Source organism: Notolepis coatsorum (genome assembly GCF_963971535.1).
Source record: "Notolepis coatsorum genome assembly, chromosome: 3".
NCBI lineage: Eukaryota > Metazoa > Chordata > Actinopteri > Aulopiformes > Paralepididae > Notolepis > Notolepis coatsorum.
This window is the reverse complement of record NC_140167.1, coordinates 20,128,856-20,151,916: the sequence shown is the minus strand read 5'-3', so window position 1 is coordinate 20,151,916 and position 23,061 is coordinate 20,128,856. Positions and strand designations below refer to the sequence as shown.

At 45.1% G+C, this 23,061-nt stretch overlaps 1 protein-coding gene across 2 annotated transcripts in view; it reads right to left on the bottom strand.

The window, feature by feature from the left end:
• Positions 1–2,610: 2,610 nt before the first annotated feature.
• Positions 2,611–23,061, bottom strand: part of LOC311224824 (single-stranded DNA-binding protein 3) — a 78,897-nt gene continuing 58,446 nt past the window's right edge. Inside the window, exons 6-18 of one of the 2 annotated variants that reach the window (XM_084309951.1) lie at positions 14,270–14,353; positions 12,723–12,782; positions 10,824–10,890; positions 9,103–9,167; positions 8,831–8,892; positions 8,499–8,544; positions 8,253–8,288; positions 7,859–7,913; positions 7,298–7,368; positions 6,946–7,024; positions 6,586–6,614; positions 6,282–6,383; positions 2,611–5,274 (exon numbers count right to left, since the gene is read on the bottom strand). In XM_084309951.1, the coding sequence (XP_084166077.1) occupies positions 5,104–5,274; positions 6,282–6,383; positions 6,586–6,614; positions 6,946–7,024; positions 7,298–7,368; positions 7,859–7,913; positions 8,253–8,288; positions 8,499–8,544; positions 8,831–8,892; positions 9,103–9,167; positions 10,824–10,890; positions 12,723–12,782; positions 14,270–14,353 (927 nt within the window). In that variant the 3' untranslated portion in view covers positions 2,611–5,103. Of the gene's footprint in view, positions 5,275–5,404; positions 5,543–6,281; positions 6,384–6,585; positions 6,615–6,945; positions 7,025–7,297; positions 7,369–7,858; positions 7,914–8,252; positions 8,289–8,498; positions 8,545–8,830; positions 8,893–9,102; positions 9,168–10,823; positions 10,891–12,722; positions 12,783–14,269; positions 14,354–23,061 lie in introns of those variants that run through there. The other variant, XM_084309950.1, reaches the window with a different exon arrangement.

Here is a 23,061-nt window from a genome sequence, read left to right as displayed (position 1 = left end):
CACACAACCTGACTTAAAACGGTGTTGCGATACATTTCTTCCCCCCCCAACACCTGTGCTTAGTTAGGGCTTGTGTTATTTCAGCACGTATGGTTTCAAGAGTGTTTATTTTAATCAAGCTTCACATAGTAAAAGCTGCTACATGTATGATGCCTGAATCCCCCCCCATGCAAATCGTATCTTTTTATCTTAGATTGAGAACCATCTTGACCTTTCGATAAAATGTGATGGTTTTGGGGTTTTACCGGATGATTCTACGGATTCTAACTCAGCACTCTGCCCACTCCTTTGAGTCCTTGGTTTGTCTGTGTGTGTGAAGATACACAGATTGTCTCTCAGGGATATACATAGAACAATGTCCTAAAGAAACAAGTCAGGGCAGATGAGTTGAAATACCTGGTGGTTGATATGATATCACCCCCCTTCGCCCCGGAGCAGTCGTTCTGCTGAGCGCAGCATGTTAGCCGGTGGGGCAAGGCTGAGCTTAAGACTCCTGGTGCATTCTAATTCTAAAGAGTATGACAATACAAATAATAAAAGCCATCAAATAATAGAGGGGACTCAACAGAAATAGCCACTGGAAATGTATGTGAATTTATTTGACAAAAAAAAGAGGAGGAATTCACAATGCGCTCTAATGTATATGACAGAAAATCCAATTTAATTTAATTCAATTTTTCCTTGTAGGTAATCCGAGTCCAATGAACCGGTCTGGAACACCCCCGCCCAAACAGAGAATATGGTCTGAACCGTGGCTGTCCATTCATAACCTGGCCCGTCTCGACAGGGCCTACTGAAGAGGGTTATCAGGGAGAGGAGCCCACAGGAGGAGGGAGAAGGAGAGGAAGGAAGGAGAGGGAGGAGACCGGACCATGGAAAGAGAGAGCAAGAAGATGGGAGGATTCACATTCACTCCAGGATGAAAAGGAAAACAGATGTGGAGTTGAGACTTATAATGACAACAACCATGAGGATTCCCCTTCTAGGGTCTCTCGCTCACTCCTCTCCCTCACAGAGGAGCACCAACTTCAGGCCACCCAGAGCGGATGGGCCCTCGAGAGGGAGGCCTGACACGTGGAGGCACCAACCTCTGTTGACGAGCTTCCCCCCGTGCCTCTCCTCGCTGGCGGGATGGCAGGAACACTCTCTCCTCCCTGCCCTCTTCAGCTACCTCCACCGTGTCGACCAATCACCTACAGGTTCTCCTCCCTCCGCAGGGAGGTCTCCTCGTCGCTATACCCCGTGCAGCCGGAGCAGATCGGGAGGTTGAGGAGTTGAATCTCCTGGGCCTGCTGTGGGACCAACTAGACAGTGGAATGTTTGATGTGTTGTTGCTAGGGAACAGCTCAGACCAGATTTTACTTCCTGTTGCTGTTTTGCCAATATCAACAACTGACACGAAATCATATGTAGTCCATTCTAGGATGCTTATGAGTTGAATCTGTACTACTGTTATAAAACAATGGCTCTCCTAAGATTCACCTTGCGACGATGGTATAAAAACAATAAATAAATAATTCAACTTTGACCTGCGAATTTGCATGGCTCACTGATGATTAACCAATGTGAGAGGATTTTCAGCTGTTGAGCAGCGTATCTGATTGGCTGAACTCCAGGCAGTAGGATCACATGTGGCCAAATATTGGCTGTGACCAAAGCATATGGCAATTACCAAATCGCCCCCTTGTGCCTTTTTATACACACACACATTACATACGTAATATACATACTTATGTTATAGTTTGCCATTAATCATTTGAGTGAAGTCTAGTGTTACAAAATGAACAAAATGAAGACATATCCGATTTATTTTATAAATCCACTGAGAACCGGATGTCATGGCAAAAGGAGTGAAGTCATTTTATTTGTTTTTTGTTTTTTTTTAATATGTATCTACAACAAGGGGGACACAGGCAAAAAGGACTGACAACTTGGATGAAAAATAAACAAACAAAAAAAATAATTACATTTATTATCGATGCAGTTTTCCCCGCCCTTTTTCTCTCCAATAAGCAACATTTTTTTGTCTAAAGAAACTTTACAATATAAAGAAACATACGAAGAGGAGCCTCTTTATTTAAATGTTTTTTTTTCTTTTTTCTTTTTTAACTACACAAGACATTTAGGATCGGAAACTACCCTAACATGATACAAAGCAACCCCTCCCCAAAAGACAGACTGCCTCATATTCAATACTGCTTCGTCATTAAGAGCAAAACGAGGAACAGAACAGAATAATCTTTTCTTCAAACCCCGCCCCTCCCTCCCCTATCCACTCTCATTTCCCCTCTTACACCCTCCCCCCACCTCCCCCTGAATGTTACAGTATTATACATCAGCACAATAGAAATACAGAAATGATCCAACGCTGTGACGTCTTTACTTACAGGAAAGGGAAAGAGAGAGAGAGAGACAGAGAGAGAGAATTTAGCCTGTATTCTATACATCAGTATCTCAAAAGTACAGAGGAGGAAACCTGGGTGGCCCCTCCTTCTCTCCACCTTTATTTTTCCATAAGAACAAATCTGTTACCCCACCCACCTTTTTCTTTTCTTTTTACTTTACCCAACAGCCCCCTCCCTGCCCACCCACCCCATTTTAAATAGATAAAAAAATTCCTTCATAGTAAAGTGTGTCCTCTGGTCCGTTGTTTTGAGCGACAGTGTTCTGTGTACATGTGCCCTGCTGTCCGTTTCAGTGATCAGATGTTGTTGGAAAAAAAGAGGATTTATATATAGAAAACAAAAAACTAAAATGCCATTTACAGCAGTGTCAGTGGTAACCAAGGAAGGGACACGTTCCATTATGAAAACTACTCCCTTCGCCTCTGTGCTTGCAGAGTCGCTCATCAACATGACAACATCGTTACTTCGCAACCTCAATCTTAGAGATACACATAAGGGGGAGGTCAAACGTACCAGCCAATAGGCGCTGAAGTGAGACAGAGGGTAAAATATTAAATAGGATTAATTTCCCCCAAGGGGATCAATAAAGGAATATCTGATCTCATCTTTATCTGGATGACGACAGGTTTACCATGTCATCAAACAAAGTGTGTTGAGAAGTCAGCTTCGGCGATATTGGTCAAAAAGTTGCCATACAAGAACAGAGGCAGAGAGAGGCTTTCAGAAAAGGACCCGGTTACATTTTAATGTGTTATTAAAAAAGGAATTTTGTGAGACAGTAAGCTACCTTTAAAAGGTGTTGATACACTCTCCTCCCCGGCCCAGGTGGACCTCTAGACACTAGCTGGTTCTGACGCACAGTAAAGATCCAGGTCGTCTCTTGGTGGCGTGTAGACAAATAACATAATGGTTTGTAGCAGCTCCAGTTTCCGTTGTCGTTCATATTATTTCTGGGTCAAGACAACACCTGTCTCTTTGAACAAAATACACAGTTGCCCAAATCAGCACATTTCTGATCAGTTGTTGGTTTTGTGATTTGAAATATCAAAACATGTCAATGATATCAAAATGCATTTTACAGTATTTACACAAAAAAAAAAAAAAAAAAAAAAAAAATGGGAGAAGTTATATAAAATCAGAGAGAGAGAGAAGGGTCGTGTTTGTGTTTGTGTCGTCGGCCTGATGGGAACGCAGGGAGGGCGGACAAGGTCTTCTGCTGAGGGACGCCGCTCACTACAGTCACCATGGCAACTCCTCACCACTTCCTCATTTGCTACACCTTGCCCTCGGAATATTGAAGATCCAATCGGAGACTTCCCTTTCACAGAGGGTCAGACTCAGGGGTCACAAGTCCTTGCACCTGATACGAACACAGAACGGGAGCACTGCATCCTGGGTAGTATGCATGTGTATATGTATATATATAAATTGTCCTCTGGGCCAGTTTTGTTGATTGGTGTGTTAGGAACTTCCATACAGATCACAGTGTGTAAAGGACACAAGTTTGTATAAAAAAAAAAAGAAAAAAAAGAAGATAGATTAAGTCTATACAACGGCTGAGCAGCAAAGATTGAAGGAAGTTATGTTGGGTGATGGCAGATCTGAGCGGGCAGCGCTGGTAGAAGCAGCACAAGTGAGGTTAGGACCTGCTGGCCACGTTTACACATCCAAAGACAAGAAAAATAAAGAACAAGCCCTCTGGAGGAGGGACAGGAGCATGTAATAAAAACGTAAAGAGATGAACCAGACACACGTACTGAGGAGGATCTCATCTGCATATTTACACGGTTTGCTACACGGTCGAGGGTTAGAAACAGTGATAATAGTCGAGAGTTACAATGATTCAGGAGACAAAAATCTAAAAGATTACAAATAAATAGAACTGTGCATTTTACTACATGGAAGCAAAAAAAAAAAGAAAAAAAATAGCTGATTCTTCTTGTTCTAATGACTGAACAAGATGGTTCAAAACTCACAACTGACAATTCAAGATGAAAAGGTCATGTTCAAAACTGATGCAAAGGGGCCACTCCAATGGAAAAGTACCATGGTGAGAATAAAGTCTTTCACCTCCTTGACTGGGCCTGTAGGGGGCACTATAGTCCCATAGAACGTGTGGAGAGAAGATTTAGTCAAATAGAAGTAACATCCAATGATTTTTTAGTCCGAGAGAATAGCAACTCGGGGAGGATTTACAGAAACCGTACTGAGCATTCTGTCTCACACACGCACACGCACACACACACACATACACGCTGCTTGTCCTGCCGTCACCCCTGTGATGTGCCCTTTATCAGAGAAATTAAAAGGAATTGGAGCCTAATCTTAACGTGATCATGATATCAATAATAATAATACATTAATAAAAAATAGCAATGATACAATACATACACAGGGTAATTGAAAACGTTCATTGATCATCACAACACCTCTGTTAAAATGTACACAGAGAGGGCGGGGGTCGTTTACACAGAGAGGGCAGGGTTGTTTCATTATGTCCCCATCACTGGATCCACTGGGAACAAAAAAAGACAAAAAAATTGGAAACACAAAAAAACAAGTCCAAACTGATGGTCGAGAAGCTTCCAGGCAGCTGCTAACAGACCCCTCAACAACGCTGTCCTCAGGAGGTGTCCTCCAGTCTCCACTCTTCCCTCCATCTCTCTCCATCTCTCTCTCTTTCATCTCCTTCCCTCGCTCATTGTCCAGACCCCGACAGGAAGCCGGGGAGGCCAGGGGCGGAGTCAGAGAGGAGGTTCTTCCTGTGGCTGTGTGACTGCTTCCTGCTCATACTGGCGGCCATCTTGCACGCTCCGGGAGGCCCCGTCTTAGTCAGAGTCCCAGCATGCTCCAGGGGTTTCCCAGAAGGCTGTGCGGCCGTAGTGTTTCGAGAGGAAGGGGTGTGTGAAGGGGAGGTGGGGGGTGGCGGGGGAATTCCATAATCCGGACAAGGGGGGGGGGGGGGGGGGGGGGGCGGAGAGTCCAGTCCAAGGTGAATTAGGGATCAAAATCATATCAGGTGGTACAAAAACAAAAAAGGGAGAAAAAAAATAAACCAAAAATAAAATACAAAAAAAAAATAAAGGAAAAATAATAATAAAATAAAATCACACACTCATCGTCATGTTGGGTGAATACTGGAAAGAGAGAAGGGGGAGGGGGAGGAGGAGGGGGCACAGATGAGTGGATATGTAACTGACAACATAAAAAAAAAACAGAAGACCCTCAATGCTATAGGTTCCAGCCTAGCTCCAATACAGCCGACTCAAGCAATCAATACTTAGTTCATTCAATCATCCACTTTTTTCTTTTAGCCGATTGGTTGAATCGGGCGTATTACGGGAGAAGGCTACAGTTGAAACCTGGAAGCCTGGTGGCTCTACAAAACCAGGGTAAGAGACCATCCCACTTCTACACAACTGCCCACCCGCTCTCTGCCCAACAGAACACTTGGTTTGCTCTCAAGTGAGGAACTATACCCACTTCCGGGGCCTTGGTTTCACTATTCTATGATAATAAAAAAATCTCATTCCCCTTTATTTACATCTTTGTACCACAGACAACGACATTTCTGCTTTATTAATAAATGACAAAGAGGGTATAAATGAAATTTAAAGTGATTAGTAAGTGGCTGTAATGCAAGCAGAACTAAGAGAGGATGGCTCAGTTCCAAACTCGACACTCATCCAAGCGGGACAAGATTTATTTGAGCCCCCCCCCCTCCCACCCCCCAAAATGAATGATCAAATATCCCAGAGATTGTCACGTAATTCACGCCAACCCTCTGCTTGCACTGTGCCACTGATGTATGGTGTATGTCAGAGGTCGAGGGTAAGATGTTAAGGGTCAAGAGGTCATTCACGGGTTCCTACTTACACTTTCACTTTGGAATGGGTTCAAGAAGTTACCGCCCATCTCGCCGTCGTCTCGCGGCGTGCCAGGAGGGTTGTTCATACCCCCCATATTATTAGGGGAGTTCTGGAAGGAGAGGGCGAGCGTTAAAAGGGGAGTGGGGGACACGTTTACGAGACGGCTTCAGGTAAACGTCATCAGGAAGAGGCACTAAAAACATCTACTGCTAAGCAGGTCGTGTTTTTTTTTTTTTCTTACAACAAGAGAGGTGATTTAATTATAAGAACACTTGAGCAAATGAGAAGAGCTTTAGAATATTAGGTCTTACCTTTGGCAACCCATCCATATCCCCAGAGCCTGAGAGAGAGAGAGAGAGAGAGAGAGAAAGAAAGAGAGAGAGAATTAAATGGAATTCAGCTCAGTTGTGTACTTTGCACAATGTTGAATCTTTGCCACAGCAATAAACATTGCTTCCTCCTGGGCACAGTAAGGGAAACAACTACCCCCCCCTTTTTTTTTCTTTTCCATCTGCTAAACTAGAATCTGCTCAATCCTCTTGCAGGGGATGAAAGCCTGTGACAAGAGGCTAATCGTGACCACCGCCATAAAACACGACACACGTTTGTCATTTCTATGGCCGACAGTGTGAAACTCCGTTGTGTTGAGGCCATGCCATCCTTTTACCCACCTAGCGATCCGTTCATGTGGTGCGGTTCCATGGCCCCCATAGCTCCCATTGGCCCGTCAGGCCCCGGCCCCATAGGGAACTGGAAAAGATCAAAACAAGCACCGTGATTGACAAGTCGCAGAGATAGAATCTTTTCGGGGGCACATTTTTGCACATTAGTCAGCTAAGAGATGGCGTGTAATATATGGGTCCTATTGACCTCTTCTCAAACCCCGCCCTCTTTTCTCGATCCTCCAATTGCAACTATTGCTTAGAGGAAGGAAAGCAGCAGTTGTGATTGGAGGATCAAGAAGAGAAGGTGGGGTTTGAGAGAAGTCCATACTAATGCCCTGTGGGATGCGAGACGACTCACGTTGGGCCTGTTGCCTCCCGGTCCGATGGGGTTCATCATCGTATAGATGTTTTCACTGGAGTTAGTCGAGTCTGAGGGAAGGAAAGTGGAACGACAACATTTTTTGTCTGGAACACATTTAAAGTGAGCTAATCAGGACTGACGCCAAATACAACCCACTTTAATGAGTATTAAGGACGTTATTTATTATAATTTTATTATTATTATTATTATTATTATTATTATTATTATTATTATTATTATTATTATTATTATTATTATTATTATTTGATACATTTTGATCAAAAATAAATCACCATGCAGAATTGAGGTATGAAGAAATTTGAATAAAATAAGGGCATCACATGCTCAATCATCTCAAACCGCACTCTTTTCTTGATCCTCCAATCGCAACTGTTGCTTTCCTCGAAGCCAAGGGGTGTGATTGGAGGATCAAGAAAAGAGCGTGCGCCATAGATGGAGGGACATATATATTCATGCTCCGTCAGTGAGGGAAAGGGGGAGTGGTAGCTAGGAGACTATGCTACTCGTTAGTACTGGGGACATAGTTTGGTGACGCACCACCTGGGCTGGGCATGATGGGAGTTCCAGGCGGTCCTCCTCCTCCCGGCGGCCCCTGGGGATGGTGAGAGATTAAGGTTAAAGGTCAAAAAGGTTAAAACACCACATCATCGAAACCATATATAGATTATTGCTGCCGATTATTTACAGGAGCTCAGAAAGACAACCTTCTCGCCGCTTAACAACCACAAATATGTGAAATTATATGATGGAATTAACAATAGCTTTCATGGACCCAGCAGAGGTAAATAGCTACACAACTCTTTAAACTCAAAATAAACGGTAGCATCAACAACACTGGTGTCATTCGTTTCCAATCATCTCATCTAGAACTGCGTAGAGGGCTACTAGTACAGAGCTACAGTACAATAGCAGTGACGGAACACAAACTCACCACATAGTTGCCTGGAGAGGAGGAGGAGTAGGCTATCTGCATGGTTAGACAGAGAGAGGAGAAAGAGACAGACCGACAGACGGAGACAGAGAGAGAGAGAGAAAGAGACAGACCGACAGACGGAGACAGAGAGAGAGAGAGAAAGAGACAGAACAAAAATGTCAGGTTAGCGGATCACGGGGACAAGAGGATAACAAGATTGAATCTATGAAGTGGTGGAGAGAATCTCCAGGGCTTCTGACTCACTGAGTTAGCATTAGGTCCCGGCCACGGCCCGCGTCCCCCAGGACCCCTGAGGGAGGGAGGAGAGAGAGAGAGAGAGAGAGAGAGAGAGAGAGAGAGAGAGAGAGAGAGAGAGAGAGAGAGAGAGAGAGAGAGAGAGAATGAGAGCAGTAGGGAAAAGAGACCGAGATGGAAAGAATGTGTGCAGGAAGAAATTATGAGGTGAAAAATGTGGCAGAGAAGGAAAGAAAAAAATCAAAATCTTGTTAGAACACAGAAGCAGAGGTCGATAAGAGAAGAGACTGGAGAAAAACACCATGAGATCAGGTGAGCAGCGTGTCGTGATTCAAACTTACATGTTCATTCCTGGCATGGGACCCCCCATGGAGTTAGGAGGAGGCCTCATACCCCCGTAGTTCTGTACGCAGGGGGGAGGAACAACACAGGTTAGAGTCCACAACCAAAACAGTGCAAGTACAGTGCAGGTCATAATCACTGGCCTCTGTATGTGAAGATGTGCAGGTTCTGCGATATGGAAGGAGACTTGTCAGAGCGGACATTTATTTAATTTTTTTTTAAGCAGCCAATCACAAAGTGTGTAAGTGTCTGTGTTTCAGATTTTTCCTACCTGTGGGCCCATGGCCATTCCTCGAGGAGGGTTCATTCTCATTGGCCCGCCCATATTAGGATGTCCTGCAAGAACAGACGCAAGGAGTCAGACACAGAAGGCATACAACTGAAGACACACACACACACACACACACACACACACACACACACACACACACGCCTAAATCCACATATGGCCAGCGTCTTCATAAAGTCAGGAATTAAGATGTGCTACAGCCAATACTCTTAATCTAATCCCATTAGTTGTAGCCGTGCAGCTCCTGAAGCTGTAATCTCCATTAAAAAACACCGGTGGATGAACCGTAGCAGAGCCACTAGTGTTCAACCACCAGGGATGTAGACGGAACCACACAGGAAGCCTGAAGGAATGGTTAAGAAGAAGAAATCCTTAAACCAAACCCCCCCTGAAAAGCCACACCTATGTACTCAAATCAGTCCTCATGTAGCGGAATATAACGTCTCTTAGAGGAGATCTTACCAACAGCAAGTTAAAATGTGCAGAGTGAGGAGAAGATGACGGTATGTAACGGGGGAATTTAGAGAGTCTGGCAACGTGGCCTGGTGGTTAAGAGAGACTGCCCCGTAACTCTTAACGTCACAGGTTTGATTACCTGCGACAACAGCCCATGTGCCCATCTCTGTTAGACGCATCCCCTGAGCAAGGCATTAGACCACCTGCGTGCTCCAGGAAGGGGGGGGGGCGCGACTGACCCCGAGCCTCGACCCCTCAACCCTCGGCCCCTCTGGTTCAAATGTGCGTCCCAGACGGGCAGGCAAAGAGATGACGCGGTGCGTTACACGGCGACAGGGGATCCGGAACCATCCAAACTCAAAACCAAGCCAGTGTTTCCCCATACGGCACAAATGGATTTCCCGGGCACCCAAGTGGCGACCCATGTAACGCGCTGCATCGCGAAGCGGCCGACCCGGGTTCGATTCCCGGACCCGGCGCCCTTTGCCGAATGTCTTCCCCCCGCTCTGTCTCCCGTTCTTCCTCTCTCTCTCCCTCTACCACCGGACTGCCCGGTAGTACAAATAAATACAAATCTACCAAAAACATAATAATCCCGAAACTGCTAACAATGGCAGTTTAGAAATGTTACTCGTTTTGCATGCGCAGAGAAAAGTTTATCCCGAGGAAAGCAACAGTTGTGATTGGAGGATGGCGAAAAGAGGGCGAAGCTTGAGATAGGTACAGGAAACGGAGGCCTATACCTCCCCTCTTCCAACTTTCGACTTCCTGTGCACAAAGTCCGTAACCCGCCCCCCCCCCCCCCCCCCCCCTCCCAGAAGCTCTTGCACAATACACTACATTTACATTTAGCTGAACGCTTTTTATCCAAAGCGACTTACAAGTTCTGTACAACACGTCAGCAGGAAGGGTACAACTCTGGTGCTACAGTCTTGAGTACATAGTAGTAAAGACATATTAGCATAGTAGGTAGTAATATAGGCAAACAAGATTCCTTAGTAGCAAAGGTCATAGTAGCAAAGGGCAACAGTAAAAGACAGTACGGAGGTCAGTAGCAGTATTTAGAGCGGGAGCTTCTGGGTCCCTCAGATCAACAAGCTCTGCCCCGACTGTGTATCTTGTCCGCTGCAGGCTGCCACCACTACAAATAAACCAAGATCCTGTGGGTCAACACTGTTATTTAAAGGCTTAACGCGGGTCAGTGCCCAGTCACAGTGCCCGGTCACGGTGCCCTGTCCCAGGCTCACCTTGTGGTCTGGTGGGGTCCAGGCTGTTTGGCAGAAGAGGCTGAGAACCAGGGATTCCCCCAGGCGGCTGTAAAGTAAACACAGGGGAATAGATTTTAACACGTAACACATTAGAACCACAGAGAGCAGCTGTTCAGAGCAACAGCTTAAAGGAAGCTTCTGCAAAAGATTCTTATTTTTTTTGTTTCTTTGAGAAATAACATATTTATTTTTTTATTTTTTTTACAGTCAAGTTCCAGTACCTTTGTTAAACTTCTAGAATTAATTTAAAATGTAGAATTCCTTTGGGAAAATCTGCCCTTTTGCGGAATGATGACCTACAGGTATTTTCAAGTGGAATTTCTCTTTAAGGAACACAAATGTGTATTTAATTGAAGTATATTCACCAGCAAATCTTTTTTTTTAAAGTAACACAAGACAAGAAACGTGTTAAGAAACCAAATCAAAATATATGTGTACAGGAAGAACCAAAGTACATGTTGCAGGAAACCTGTACATGAAAACCCATATACAAGCTAAAACCAAAAAAGGACAAGTGACATTTACACAATAGCAGAGTAGCAGTAGGAGAGTAGCAGTAGAGTAGCAGTAGAGTAGCAGTAGGAGAGAGTAGGAGTGTAGCAGTAGAGTAGCAGTAGGAGAGTAGCAGTAGAGTAGCAGTAGGAGAGTAGCAGTAGGAGAGAGTAGGAGTGTAGCAGTAGAGTAGCAGTATGAGAGTAGCAGTAGAGTAGCAGTAGAGTAGCAGTATGAGAGTAGCAGTAGAGTAGCAGTATGAGAATAGCAGTAGAGTAGCAGTATGAGAGTAGTATGAGAGTAGCAGTAGAGTAGCAGTAGAGTAGCAGTAGGAGAGTAGCAGTAGAGTAGCAGTATGAGAGTAGTATGAGAGTAGCAGTAGAGTAGCAGTAGGAGAGTAGCAGTAGAGTAGCAGTAGAGTAGCAGTAGGAGAGAGTAGGAGAGTAGCAGTAGAGTAGCAGTAGAGTAGCAGTAGGAGAGAGTAGGAGAGTAGCAGTAGAGTAGCAGTAGGAGAGTAGCAGTAGAGTAGCAGTAGGAGAGTAGCAGTAGAGTAGCAGTAGAGTAGCAGTAGGAGAGAGTAGGAGAGTAGCAGTAGAGTAGCAGTAGGAGAGTAGCAGTAGAGTAGCAGTAGAGTAGCAGTAGGAGAGAGTAGGAGAGTAGCAGTAGAGTAGCAGTATGAGAGTAGCAGTAGAGTAGCAGTATGAGAGAGTAGGAGAGTAGCAGTAGAGTAGCAGTAGAGTAGCAGTAGGAGAGAGTAGGAGAGTAGCAGTAGAGTAGCAGTAGAGTAGCAGTATGAGAGAGTAGGAGAGTAGCAGTAGAGTAGCAGTAGAGTAGCAGTAGGAGAGTAGCAGTAGGAGAGAGTAGGAGAGTAGCAGTAGAGTAGCAGTAGGAGAGAGTAGATGAGTAGCAGTAGAGTAGCAGTAGGAGAGTAGCAGTAGAGTAGCAGTAGAGTAGCAGTAGGAGAGAGTAGATGAGTAGCAGTAGAGTAGCAGTAGGAGAGTAGCAGTAGAGTAGCAGTAGAGTAGCAGTAGGAGAGTAGCAGTAGAGTAGCAGTAGAGTAGCAGTAGGAGAGTAGCAGTAGAGTAGCAGTAGGAGAGTAGCAGTAGAGTAGCAGTAGAGTAGCAGTAGGAGAGTAGCAGTAGAGTAGCAGTAGAGTAGCAGTAGGAGAGAGTAGGAGAGTAGCAGTAGGAGAGAGTAGGAGAGTAGCAGTAGAGTAGCAGTAGAGTAGCAGTAGGAGAGTAGCAGTAGAGTAGCAGTAGGAGAGTAGCAGTAGAGTAGCAGTAGGAGAGTAGCAGTAGAGTAGCAGTAGGAGAGTAGCAGTAGGAGAGTAGCAGTAGAGTAGCAGTAGGAGAGAGTAGGAGAGTAGCAGTAGGAGAATGGCTGTACCTGATTTGGCATTCGGAGCGAGGGGCGCGGTCCACCTGGATACCGTGGTGACATGAAAGGCTGAGTAGAGAAGGAGAGGAGGAGGAGGAGGAGGAGGAGAAGAGAGAAGATGGAGGGTAGAAGGGGCACAAAGAGGAAGACATTTCTTTCATTATTTATAAATCTAAACACTGGGGGCAGCGCCGGGCGGAGGACAAGCTGGTGGACACAGTGTGGATGAAACTTCCCTAAGCCCCCCGCCCCCCACCCCCTCATTTAACCAACACTACCTGCTGCTAGCTATACACCACGGACATACTCAAGTAAGAGTGTGTGTGTGTGTGTGTGTGTATGAGCAGCCACACAGCTCGTCATACAGCCCCTCTGCTCAGTGTGTGTGGTGTAAGCTGACTCTAGCCTGTGGTCTTCCTGGCGTAGTTAGAAACACCTCTGGCCAACAACACAGTTCAAAACCTTTTAAAAAAGAGGAAGCGTGTCTCCACACACAAAACACACACACACAAGGAAGAAACCAGAAACCACAAGAATGACCTCCACGCAGCGGAGTCCACTGCTACTGTACTGGCTGAGTGGGACGAGCGTGGAGGCAGAATACACTGAAGATTCCCCTTTTCACTTTGGTAGAGTCAATACCCAGGAAGGACAATGCATTATATGCATATAGTGTGTGTGTGTGTGTGTGTGTGTGTATGATGCGTGTGTATATATGCATGGTTGTGTGTATGTGTGTGTGTGTTATGTGTGTGTGTGTGTGCGTGTTATGTGCGTGTGTACACGTTACACGAGTGTCCATAGTGCCTGTCCCCTGTTTTATTTATAAGGTGCTAGAACAGTAAGCAGAGTGGAGGGAAGGTGTGTGTGTGTGTGTGTGTGCGTGCGTGCGTGTGTGCGTGCGTGCGTGTGTGTATATAAGAGCGGAGGAGCAGATAAGCGCACAACCCCCCCACAAGCTGCTCCAGGGGAGATGGAGTGAATTATTTATCCGACGCAGGGAGAGCCGTGTCTGGGGCCCTGAGAAGGAGGAGCGAGCCCTGCTGCCTCTGGGTGTATCATGGCTGTTAGCTCGCTGGCTAGCGGGGGGGGGGGGGGGGGCAGACATAACAGAACTACAACTAAAAAGGGACTTACGGAATAAAAGAGTGTGTGTGACTGGTGAGAGAGAGGAACAGAAAGATTAAAGGGATAGTTGTGATTTTTGCAGCCCTGCCACCAGCCCCATGTCCTACTTACCGATGCTGCTGTTGTTGATGATGATCGGTAGAATCCTCTCGGCACGATCCATGCCGTTCCCCAGACTACCTCTGGCTAGCTAGTGAGCCACAAACTAATGCAAAGTCAATGGGGGCGAGCTCCCGTCTGTACGGGTCGACCGAAGTGAAACTTACTCCGCAGTGCAGTGCTGCACACAAAGTAGATTCCAGTGAGCAGGCGGGACATGGAGCTTAGGGTTCCGAAGATCAGAAGAATGCTTTTAAGATCTACAAAGTGTGTGTGTGTGTGTGTGTGTGTGTTTGAGGAGGGGCGTGGGGGGGGTGTTTGAGTCTTACCTGGCCGTGGGGTCCCATCATGGGGTTGCTGGGGTTGTGAGGGGGGGGCTGTGCATGGGGAGACTGTTGAGAGCCGGGTGGTCCCTTTAAGAAAAAAGAGTGATGTCAGAGATGGGAGGGGGCAGAGGGGTGGGGGGTAACATCATTACACCTGGAGGAACCAGCCAATCAATACACAGGAAGGAGGAAGACTGTGAGAGGAAGGAGCCAATAGGAAGCATCTAGGTAGAGGAGGAAGAGGAGGAGGACACAAGGAAGGAGCCAATAGGAAGCCTCTAGGTAGAGGAGGAAGAGGAGGAGGACACAAAGAAGGAGCCAATAGGAAGAGTAGAGGAGGAAGATGAGAGGAAGATGAGAAGAAGGAACCAGAAGGAAGCCTCTATGTAGAGGATGAAGAGAAAGATGAGAGGAAGGAGCCAGAAGGAAGCCTCTATGTAGAGGAGGAAGAGGAAGATGAGAAGAAGGAGCCAGAAGGAAGCCTCTAGGTAGAGGAGGAAGAGGAAGATGAGAGGAAGGAGCCAGAAGGAAGCCTCTATGTAGAGGAGGAAGAGGAAGATGAGAAGAAGGAGCCAGAAGGAAGCCTCTAGGTAGAGGAGGAAGAGGAAGATGAGAAGAAGGAGCCAGAAGGAAGCCTCTAGGTAGAGGAGGAAGAGGAAGATGAGAAGAAGGAGCCAGAAGGAAGCCTCTATGTAGAGGAGGAAGAGGAAGATGAGAGGAAGGAGCCAGAAGGAAGCCTCTAGGTAGAGGAGGAAGAGGAAGATGAGAGGAAGGAGCCAGAAGGAAGCCTCCATGTAGAGGAGGAAGAGGAAGATGAGAGGAAGGAGGCAGTAGGAAGCCTCTATGTAGAGGAGGAAGAGGAAGATGAGAGGAAGGAGGCAGAAAGAAGCCTCTATGTAGAGCAGGAAGAGGAAGATGAGAGGAAGGAGCCAGAAGGAAACCTCTATGTAGAGGAGGAAGAGGAATATGAGAGGAAGGAGCCAGTAGGAAGCCTCTAGGTAGAGGAGGAAGAGGAAGATGAGAGGAAGGACCCAGAAGGAAGCCTCTATGTAGAGGAGGAAGAGGAATATGAGAGGAAGGAGCCAGAAGGAAGCCTCTAGGTAGAGGAGGAAGAGGAAGATGAGAGGAAGGAGGCAGAAGGAAGCCTCTAGGTAGAGGAGGAAGAGGAAGATGAGAGGAAGGAGCCAGAAGGAAGCCTCTAGGTAGAGGAGGAAGAGGAAGATGAGAGGAAGGAGCCAGAAGGAAGCCTCTAGGTAGAGGAGGAAGAGGAAGATGAGAGGAAGGAGCCAGAAGGAAGCCTCCATGTAGAAGAGGAAGAGGAAGATGAGAGGAAGGAGCCAGAAGGAAGCCTCTAGGTAGAGGAGGAAGAGGAGGAAGAGTCTAGGAAGAGGAGGAAGAGTCTAGGTAGAGGAGGAAGAGTCTAGGTAGAGGAGGAAGAGTCTAGGAAGAGTCTAGGAAAACGTTTTGTCGGATTTCCATGTGGGGTATAAATAGTCCAAATATATGTGCTGAAGAAAGCTTTTGTGTGTTGCATGTAGGACAGACCACTGTGTGTGTAACTGCTCGTCAGACTCAGTAGACTTTCAGTCCTGGCCTCAGTTCCTACTGACCCTACTGAAGTCCAAGTAGGTGAAACTATATTCTGAACCACATGGGGGCAGTGTTGCCAAAGGCTGAAACCACAGAGCAGGACAGGTATACCACTGCCAGCCTCTCAGCACAACAAGGAAAAACGGTACACAAGAGTTTCCGTTTACGAATAAACGGGCCTTAGGGCCTACTAGGTATGTATCTTGAAATAATGCAGGGCCTAGGTATGTTATTTAACTGCAGAGCGAGCGGCCACTTGAGAAGGCCCCTAGCCTGCACACCAGAGAGCCGGGCCCCTAGCCTCCACACCAGAGAGCCAGGCCCCTAGCCTGCACACCAGAGAGCCGGGGCTTGGTGTCTCTGGATCGGTGGAGTTCAGATCTAGGGACCTTCTCTTGTCGCCTCCACAGAGTTTCGTTAACCCTTTTACTAACCGCACTACCTTAACACAGGTTAAACACGGTAAAACGTGGTTGAATGCCACCACCCACTTCAATGATAGCGTTGTGAACGCATAATCTAAGTCTTAAATTATGTGTCTAATCTGCCCGTTGCTCATCAATGACTTGTTTGCAGTCAACATTGTCGAAACGGATTGTTTTTTTTAAATCGCTTCATTTCCGTTTTATAGCATTTTGAAAAGCCCTCGTTTTCAAGGAAAATATAAAGATTCCGTGATAATCGGCATTTACTGGAATGTTCTGGCATACACAAACACGTTGTCATTTTTCGGCCTATTTATGAATCGTTTTCAAATAAACGCTAGATTATCGATAGTATATGTGTACTTATGCACGCTATAGAAGCGGGCTGAAATATCGATTCTCTCATTTCCTGATCAGCGATCACAGCCACACACACACACACATGGGTCAAACGCTGATATCTCTGTGAAAACAGGTCTGATTATCCTAAGACTGGTAAAATAAATTCCTTACCTCAGATCAGATGTTATCCAAAAAGATTATTACAATTCCTGATCGCCATTCCAAATATCGATCGCGTTCATTGATTCAGCGTTGGGTACTGTAAATACATAATCCACGCGTTTTCCGGGCCGGCGATCACAATGGATTCTTCAGTTGGCTTGACGGAAAAGTGAAATGAGGAAACTGCCCCCCACCCCCCCCCCCCCCCCCATCAGTCTGAAGTAATGGGGTGCAGTTACACAGGGAGAGACGATAGGGGGCGGTATCTTCCCAATTGAGCTCAGAGAGAGTCTGCAACACTAACCTGAGGCTCGATTGATGAAATATGAATTAAAATCGCCAATAAAAAAAAATACGACAAACAAACGCTATATAGCGTTGGCGGCACTCAACGGTCGGCATGAACTAACGACAAAACGCGTGGCTGGCACTCAAAGTGTTAATGGTTTAACCCGCTTTCACTGCGACAATGCGGAAGGTTAACCCTTTCACTACCACACTACAGAAGGTTAACCCTTTACTATCACACCACAGACTGTTAACTACAGACGGTTACAGAAGGGTTAACCTTCTGTAGTGTGGTAGTGAAAGGGTTAAACAACGCGCGTGTCAAGCTAGTGGAACCACGGGACGCTGTCTCAGGGCGGAACAGGACAAAAGTCTTAATCGTCCGCCCCGTTGTAGAACAGTATTCACAAGTGGTGCCATTATGGAAGACAAAAAATAAACATTCCAGCCTATAAGTGTCCAAGAGAAACACGCAGGCAAGCTTTTTGTAATGATGAGACCTCAAAAAGTACACACAAACGTACACACAAACGTACACACACACACACACACACAACCTCCACCCAATCTCTCTCCCCACCGACGTTATAAATAGCATTTCCGTGTCTCTCCCTCTGCTCACTCCCTTGCTTATTCACTGTTGCACTCTCTCCCTCTCTCTCCCCCCCTCAATCCCCCCTCTCTCTCTCCCCCCCTCCCCCTCCCTCTCTCCCCCTCTCCCCCCCTCTCTCTCTCTCCCTCCCCCCCCCCCCTTCTCTCTCTCTCTAGCCCACTCAGCCAGTAAACAATGAATTGGTAGGTCCTGTAGCCACAGAAACAAACCGAGTGCTGGACACACTGATTCTCTCTCTCTCTCCCTCTCGCTCTCTCTCTCTCTCTCTATCCATCTCTTTCTTTCTCTCTCTCTCCGTCTTTCTTCTAGGTTTCTCTCCCTCTCCCCTTTCTCTATCCATGTCTCTCTCTCTCTCCGTGTCCCTCCCTCTCTCTCCGTGTGTGTGTGTGTGTGTCTCTCCCTCTCTCGTCACTCGTTCCTCCTCTCGTACTCTCTTCCACCTTATCATGCCTGCTGCCAAATGCCAGAGCTGTCCCATCACACCACTGCCTGGTGGAGAGAGAGTGTGTGTGTGTGTGTGTGTGTGTGTGTGTGTGTGTGTGTGTTTGTCTCTGTGTGTGCATGTGTATGTGTGTCTGCACAGGCAGCGTGAATATTTTCCCTAACGGAGTTGCACTTCCGCGTTCGGTTTGCGCGATCTGATTGGCCACTGACGTCTCTGGTCATGCGACATCTGCGCCAATCGTGCAACGCCTGTTTCTGCGCCTATTTCCGCCTCTAACAGCCTGCAAACTACCTAACGCCTAGTTCTATCACTGGTTAAGCTTAGGCGACTCTTTCGAAGTTGGTTAAGGTTAGAGTTTGGAATCAGGGCTGGTGTTCTATCGCCCTGCTCTAAGACAAACTCTAACCTTAACCAACTTCGAAAGAGTGCCTAGATAGATAGAAACGGGCGTCACACGATTGGCGCAGATGTCACATGACCAGAAACGTCAGTGGCCAATCAGATCACGGAAACCGAACGCGGAAGTGCAACTCCGTTAGGGAAAATATTCACGCGCACAGGCAGTGTTTGTGCATGCATGTATGTGCCCGTCTGCAAGTGCATGTGTGTGTAGGCAGTGTTTGTGTACAAGTCTCTCTCTGCTGCTCTTCAGACAGCCATCATTCACACTTAAGCCTTTCCCTGTACAGAGTGTACAGAGCTGGGACAGGGTAGAGGAAGACACAGAGACAAAGACAGGTAAAGACACAGACAGAGAGAGAGAGAGAGACAGATTACAGAGAGGGAGAGAGACAGAGAGAGATATAGATCAACAGAGAGAGGGAGAGAAAGAGAAAAACACAGCCAGAGACAGACCGACGTACAGAGAGGGAGAGAGACAGACAGTGAGAGGGAGACAGAGTCAGAGAGGGAGAGAGACAGAGGGAGAGACAGACAAGAGAGAGGGAGAGAGAGACAAAGAAAAACAGAGAAAGAGAGAGAGAGACAGACATACAGAGAGGGAGAGAGACAGACAGTGAGAGGGAGACAGAGTCAGAGAGGGAGAGAGACAGAGGGAGAGACAGACAAGAGAGAGGGAAAGAGAGACAAAGAAAAACAGAGAAAGAGAGAGAGAGACAGACATACAGAGAGGGAGAGAGACAGAGAGACAGACAGTGAGAGGGAGACAGAGTCAGAGAGGGAGAGAGACAGAGGGAGAGACAGACAAGAGAGAGGGAGAGAGAGACAAAGAAAAACACAGAGAAAGAGGGAGACAGACATACAGAGAGGGAGAGAGAGACAGAGAGAGAGACAGAGAGAGAGACAGACAGACAGACGGAGAGAAATACAGACCGGGAGAGATACTGAGAGACAAGAGAAAGAGAGACAGATGAAGGTTTGAAGAGGCGAGTGTGTGGGATGTATGAATCACACAGTAATGGAATGACTAATAATGAATGAATAAATGAGCGAAGGAGCGGATGGAGAGTTGGGAGAGGTTCCACGTAGGGCTGTCCCGATGACTCGAGGTCCTCCAGGGGGGGAATACGTCACAGGCCCATGCTCTCATCTCTGAATGTATTCAGGTTGATGAGATATTGGCCAAAAGTTTAGGATTTGTATTGCATTAAAGCCTATACAGCGATATAACTATGAACAGCACTGCTTGAAGGTTTAGTGACAAGGCAGTCTCTCTCCGCTCATCCTGTGTCACTCCCGTCAGTGGAGTTGCTAAAAACATTCGCTTGCTAGCTAACTATCTGACAAAGCTAACTGTTGGACATATAGCTGCGATGACAGTATATTTAGATGGTAAGGTGAAATAGCCCCATGATTGTGGCTCTTCAACTAAGACTTCTCCAGGAGCTACTATAGATCCGCCATCACCTTGATTAGTCCAGTAAACAATGTGTGCAGGAAAAGCGACATGGCGGAATGAAGTCGAGCGTATCACACTAGGATGCCAATCAAAGTCCTTGGGGGGCGTTGACTAATCCAATTGTACCACAGAGGTATCACAACCTGACAATGATATATGTTGTTGAGAATTCTCAGTGTAGTAGCTGTTATTACAGTTTAAATCTTTCTTCCCCCACTGATGCAACAATACATTTGCCAGCGATTGTTTTAAATGCATACCGTATTACTCCAGTGATTAAATAAATCCATGTCATAGCAACTATTTTAAGTCTTACTGCAAGTAAAGTAAACTAATTCTGCTAGAGTTGCTAGGGCATACAATGATTACATTAATGTGTCGCAACAATCCTTTTGAATTTGATGTACAGGATTTTTCTGATCATACATCCGACAAATAGACCCTTATTATTAATAGAGTAATAATAATAATACAAAGTCTATAGAATAATCAATAAATTAGTTCCTAGATTAATCTATAAAAAGATAGATAATTAGGCACAGCCCTAGCTCTGTACAGTAAACAATTGATTGATTTGTATTTATCTCGAACCAACGCACATAACTATCACAACAAATTGATGAATACAAAAACATATATACATATATAGATACACATACATACATATATCTACATACACACATACATACATACATTACACACATATAAATAAAAAGAAACCAAAACATAGAATTTGGTACAAGAAGGGGCAGAAATAAGCAGTGCTTATCTAGTCCTGCCCCTTCCTTACATCACACAATTTACAGATTATTGCTCATCTATAGTAAATGATAAAAAAAGAAAAAAACTGAGAAGAAAAGAAAGCGGTATTTGCAAGGAATAGAATATGTCATAATCCTAAGAAGTAACAGTACTACTCTAGATTGTCCTCTTTCATGTATTTGTTTAAAATGTTCTAATATGGGGCGCCCCAGTGGCGAACCACATAGCGCGCTCAGCCGCGACACGGCCGACCCGGGTTCGACTCCCGAACCCGTCGTTATTTGCCGAATGTCTTCCCCCCACTCTGTCTCCCATTCCTCCTCTGTCTCTCTCTACTGGACTGCCCAGTAGAAATAAAGCGATAAAACACCAAAAAAATAATCTTTAAAATGTTCTAATATTTTTACAAATGTTTAATGTCTCATGCAGGCTGTTCCAAAGTGACACCCCACAGACTGAGATGCCCATTTGCTTCAAGGTCGTACCAGTTTCCCTCTTAACCCGTAGATACCATCTCTGCGTGTGAACTTTTTCTGAATGTCACTAGGCACTGTATTATTGATTACTTTAAACATAATTTGCGCCGTTTTGAATTGAACCAGGTCAGTGAATTTCAACGTTTGATTATTTAAAAACAGAAGGTTAGTGTGAGCTCGATAACCGGCATGATGGACTCTCCTTATGGCTCTTTTCTGTAACGTGCAGATCTTTTGTAGGTTGGTTTTGTAGGCGTTTCCCCTAACTTCAATACAACATGACATGTAAGTAAGGTACAATACGTGTGTACAGTATAAGGTGTAAATTGCCCTCTGGTTCAAAAACTGTCTTGTTTTACCCAATATTCCAACACTTCTGGATATTTTTATTTTTACCTTTATTTTACCAGGTAGTCACTTGAGATCAAAGATCTCTTTTTCGAGCAAGACCTGGCATATCTTTGAGTTTCCAGCAGCTTATGGTCCACTATGATGCCCAGCAACTTGATCTCATACACTATCAATTTTAACATGATCAATTTCCAAATACATTTCTAGCTTTGTTTTATGATTTCCAAATAGCATTATTTTAGTTTTGCTCAGATTCAGATTCATTTTCATCTAACCAACATTTTAATTTGGACAATTCTGTATTGGCTACCTCCAATAGCTGTTGCAGGTCAACCCCAGAGCATAAGATATTTGTATCATCCGCGAAGACAACACATTTCAGTATTTTAGACACTTTGCAGATATCGTTGATGTATAAGATGAATAATTTGGGTTCTAAAACTGACTCTTGAGGGACCCCACAGATCATATTTGAGCAGCCTGACTTGTGCTGACCCATCTGAACAAAAGACAACAAATGTTGTCTATTGCTAAATGTAGCTTGTTAGCCAGTCAAGGGGTCCCAAGTAAAATGTAATGATCAATTGTGTTGAAAGCTTTTCTTTAATTTTTTTTATCAATGAATATTCCTAGTGCATATTTCCCCCCTCCATCAATGCCATGATGTAGGTGTATCTAGCAGATCCTAAACCATATTGACTTTCCATAAGAATATTTAGTTTTTCAATGAAATTGTCCAGTCTTTCATCATATAGCTTTTCAAGAATCTTGGTACTGGTCTATAATAGGTGTTTATCTCCGGCTTTAAATATTGGAATGATTTCTTTTTTTTTTTTTTTTTAAACCCGTTTTGAATGACAGGTTGCATATTATGTGTGTAAATGGATCCGCAATTGCCTCAATTATTTTGTTTACCAGGGACATGTCTATTTCGTCTCCATCTGTGGACGTTGTATTCTTACATTTGTTTACTATTTCAATCATTTCCTTTTTTTCCCCCCACAGTTCCCAAATACAGTGATTCTGCAATTTTCTCTCCACCTTTGTGCTCAGTACACAAAGATGTACCAGTATTGTTTATTTCAGCAGCCAGTCTAGGGCCCACATCTACAAAGAAGTTGTTAAATACCTCCACCACCTTGTTCATAATTGAAGTTTTCCTGTCTTTGTCTATGAAATTATTTGGGTAGTTTAGGTTAGTTTTTATGTTTCTAATGATGCTGTTCAGTATGTTCCATGTTCCGTTAATATTATTTCTATTTGTATCTAATAACTTATTATAATATTCCTTCTTACATATCCTCATAATATTAGTTTGTTTATTTTTATATTTAAACTCTGCCTCTTTAGTTTTATGTTTTATAAATAACCTGTATAGAGTATTCTTTTTATTGCACGCATTTTGTATTCCTTTTGTCATCCATGGCTTTTCTGCATACTTGTTTTTATTGTTGTATTGTTTAAGTGGGCAGTGTATATCATA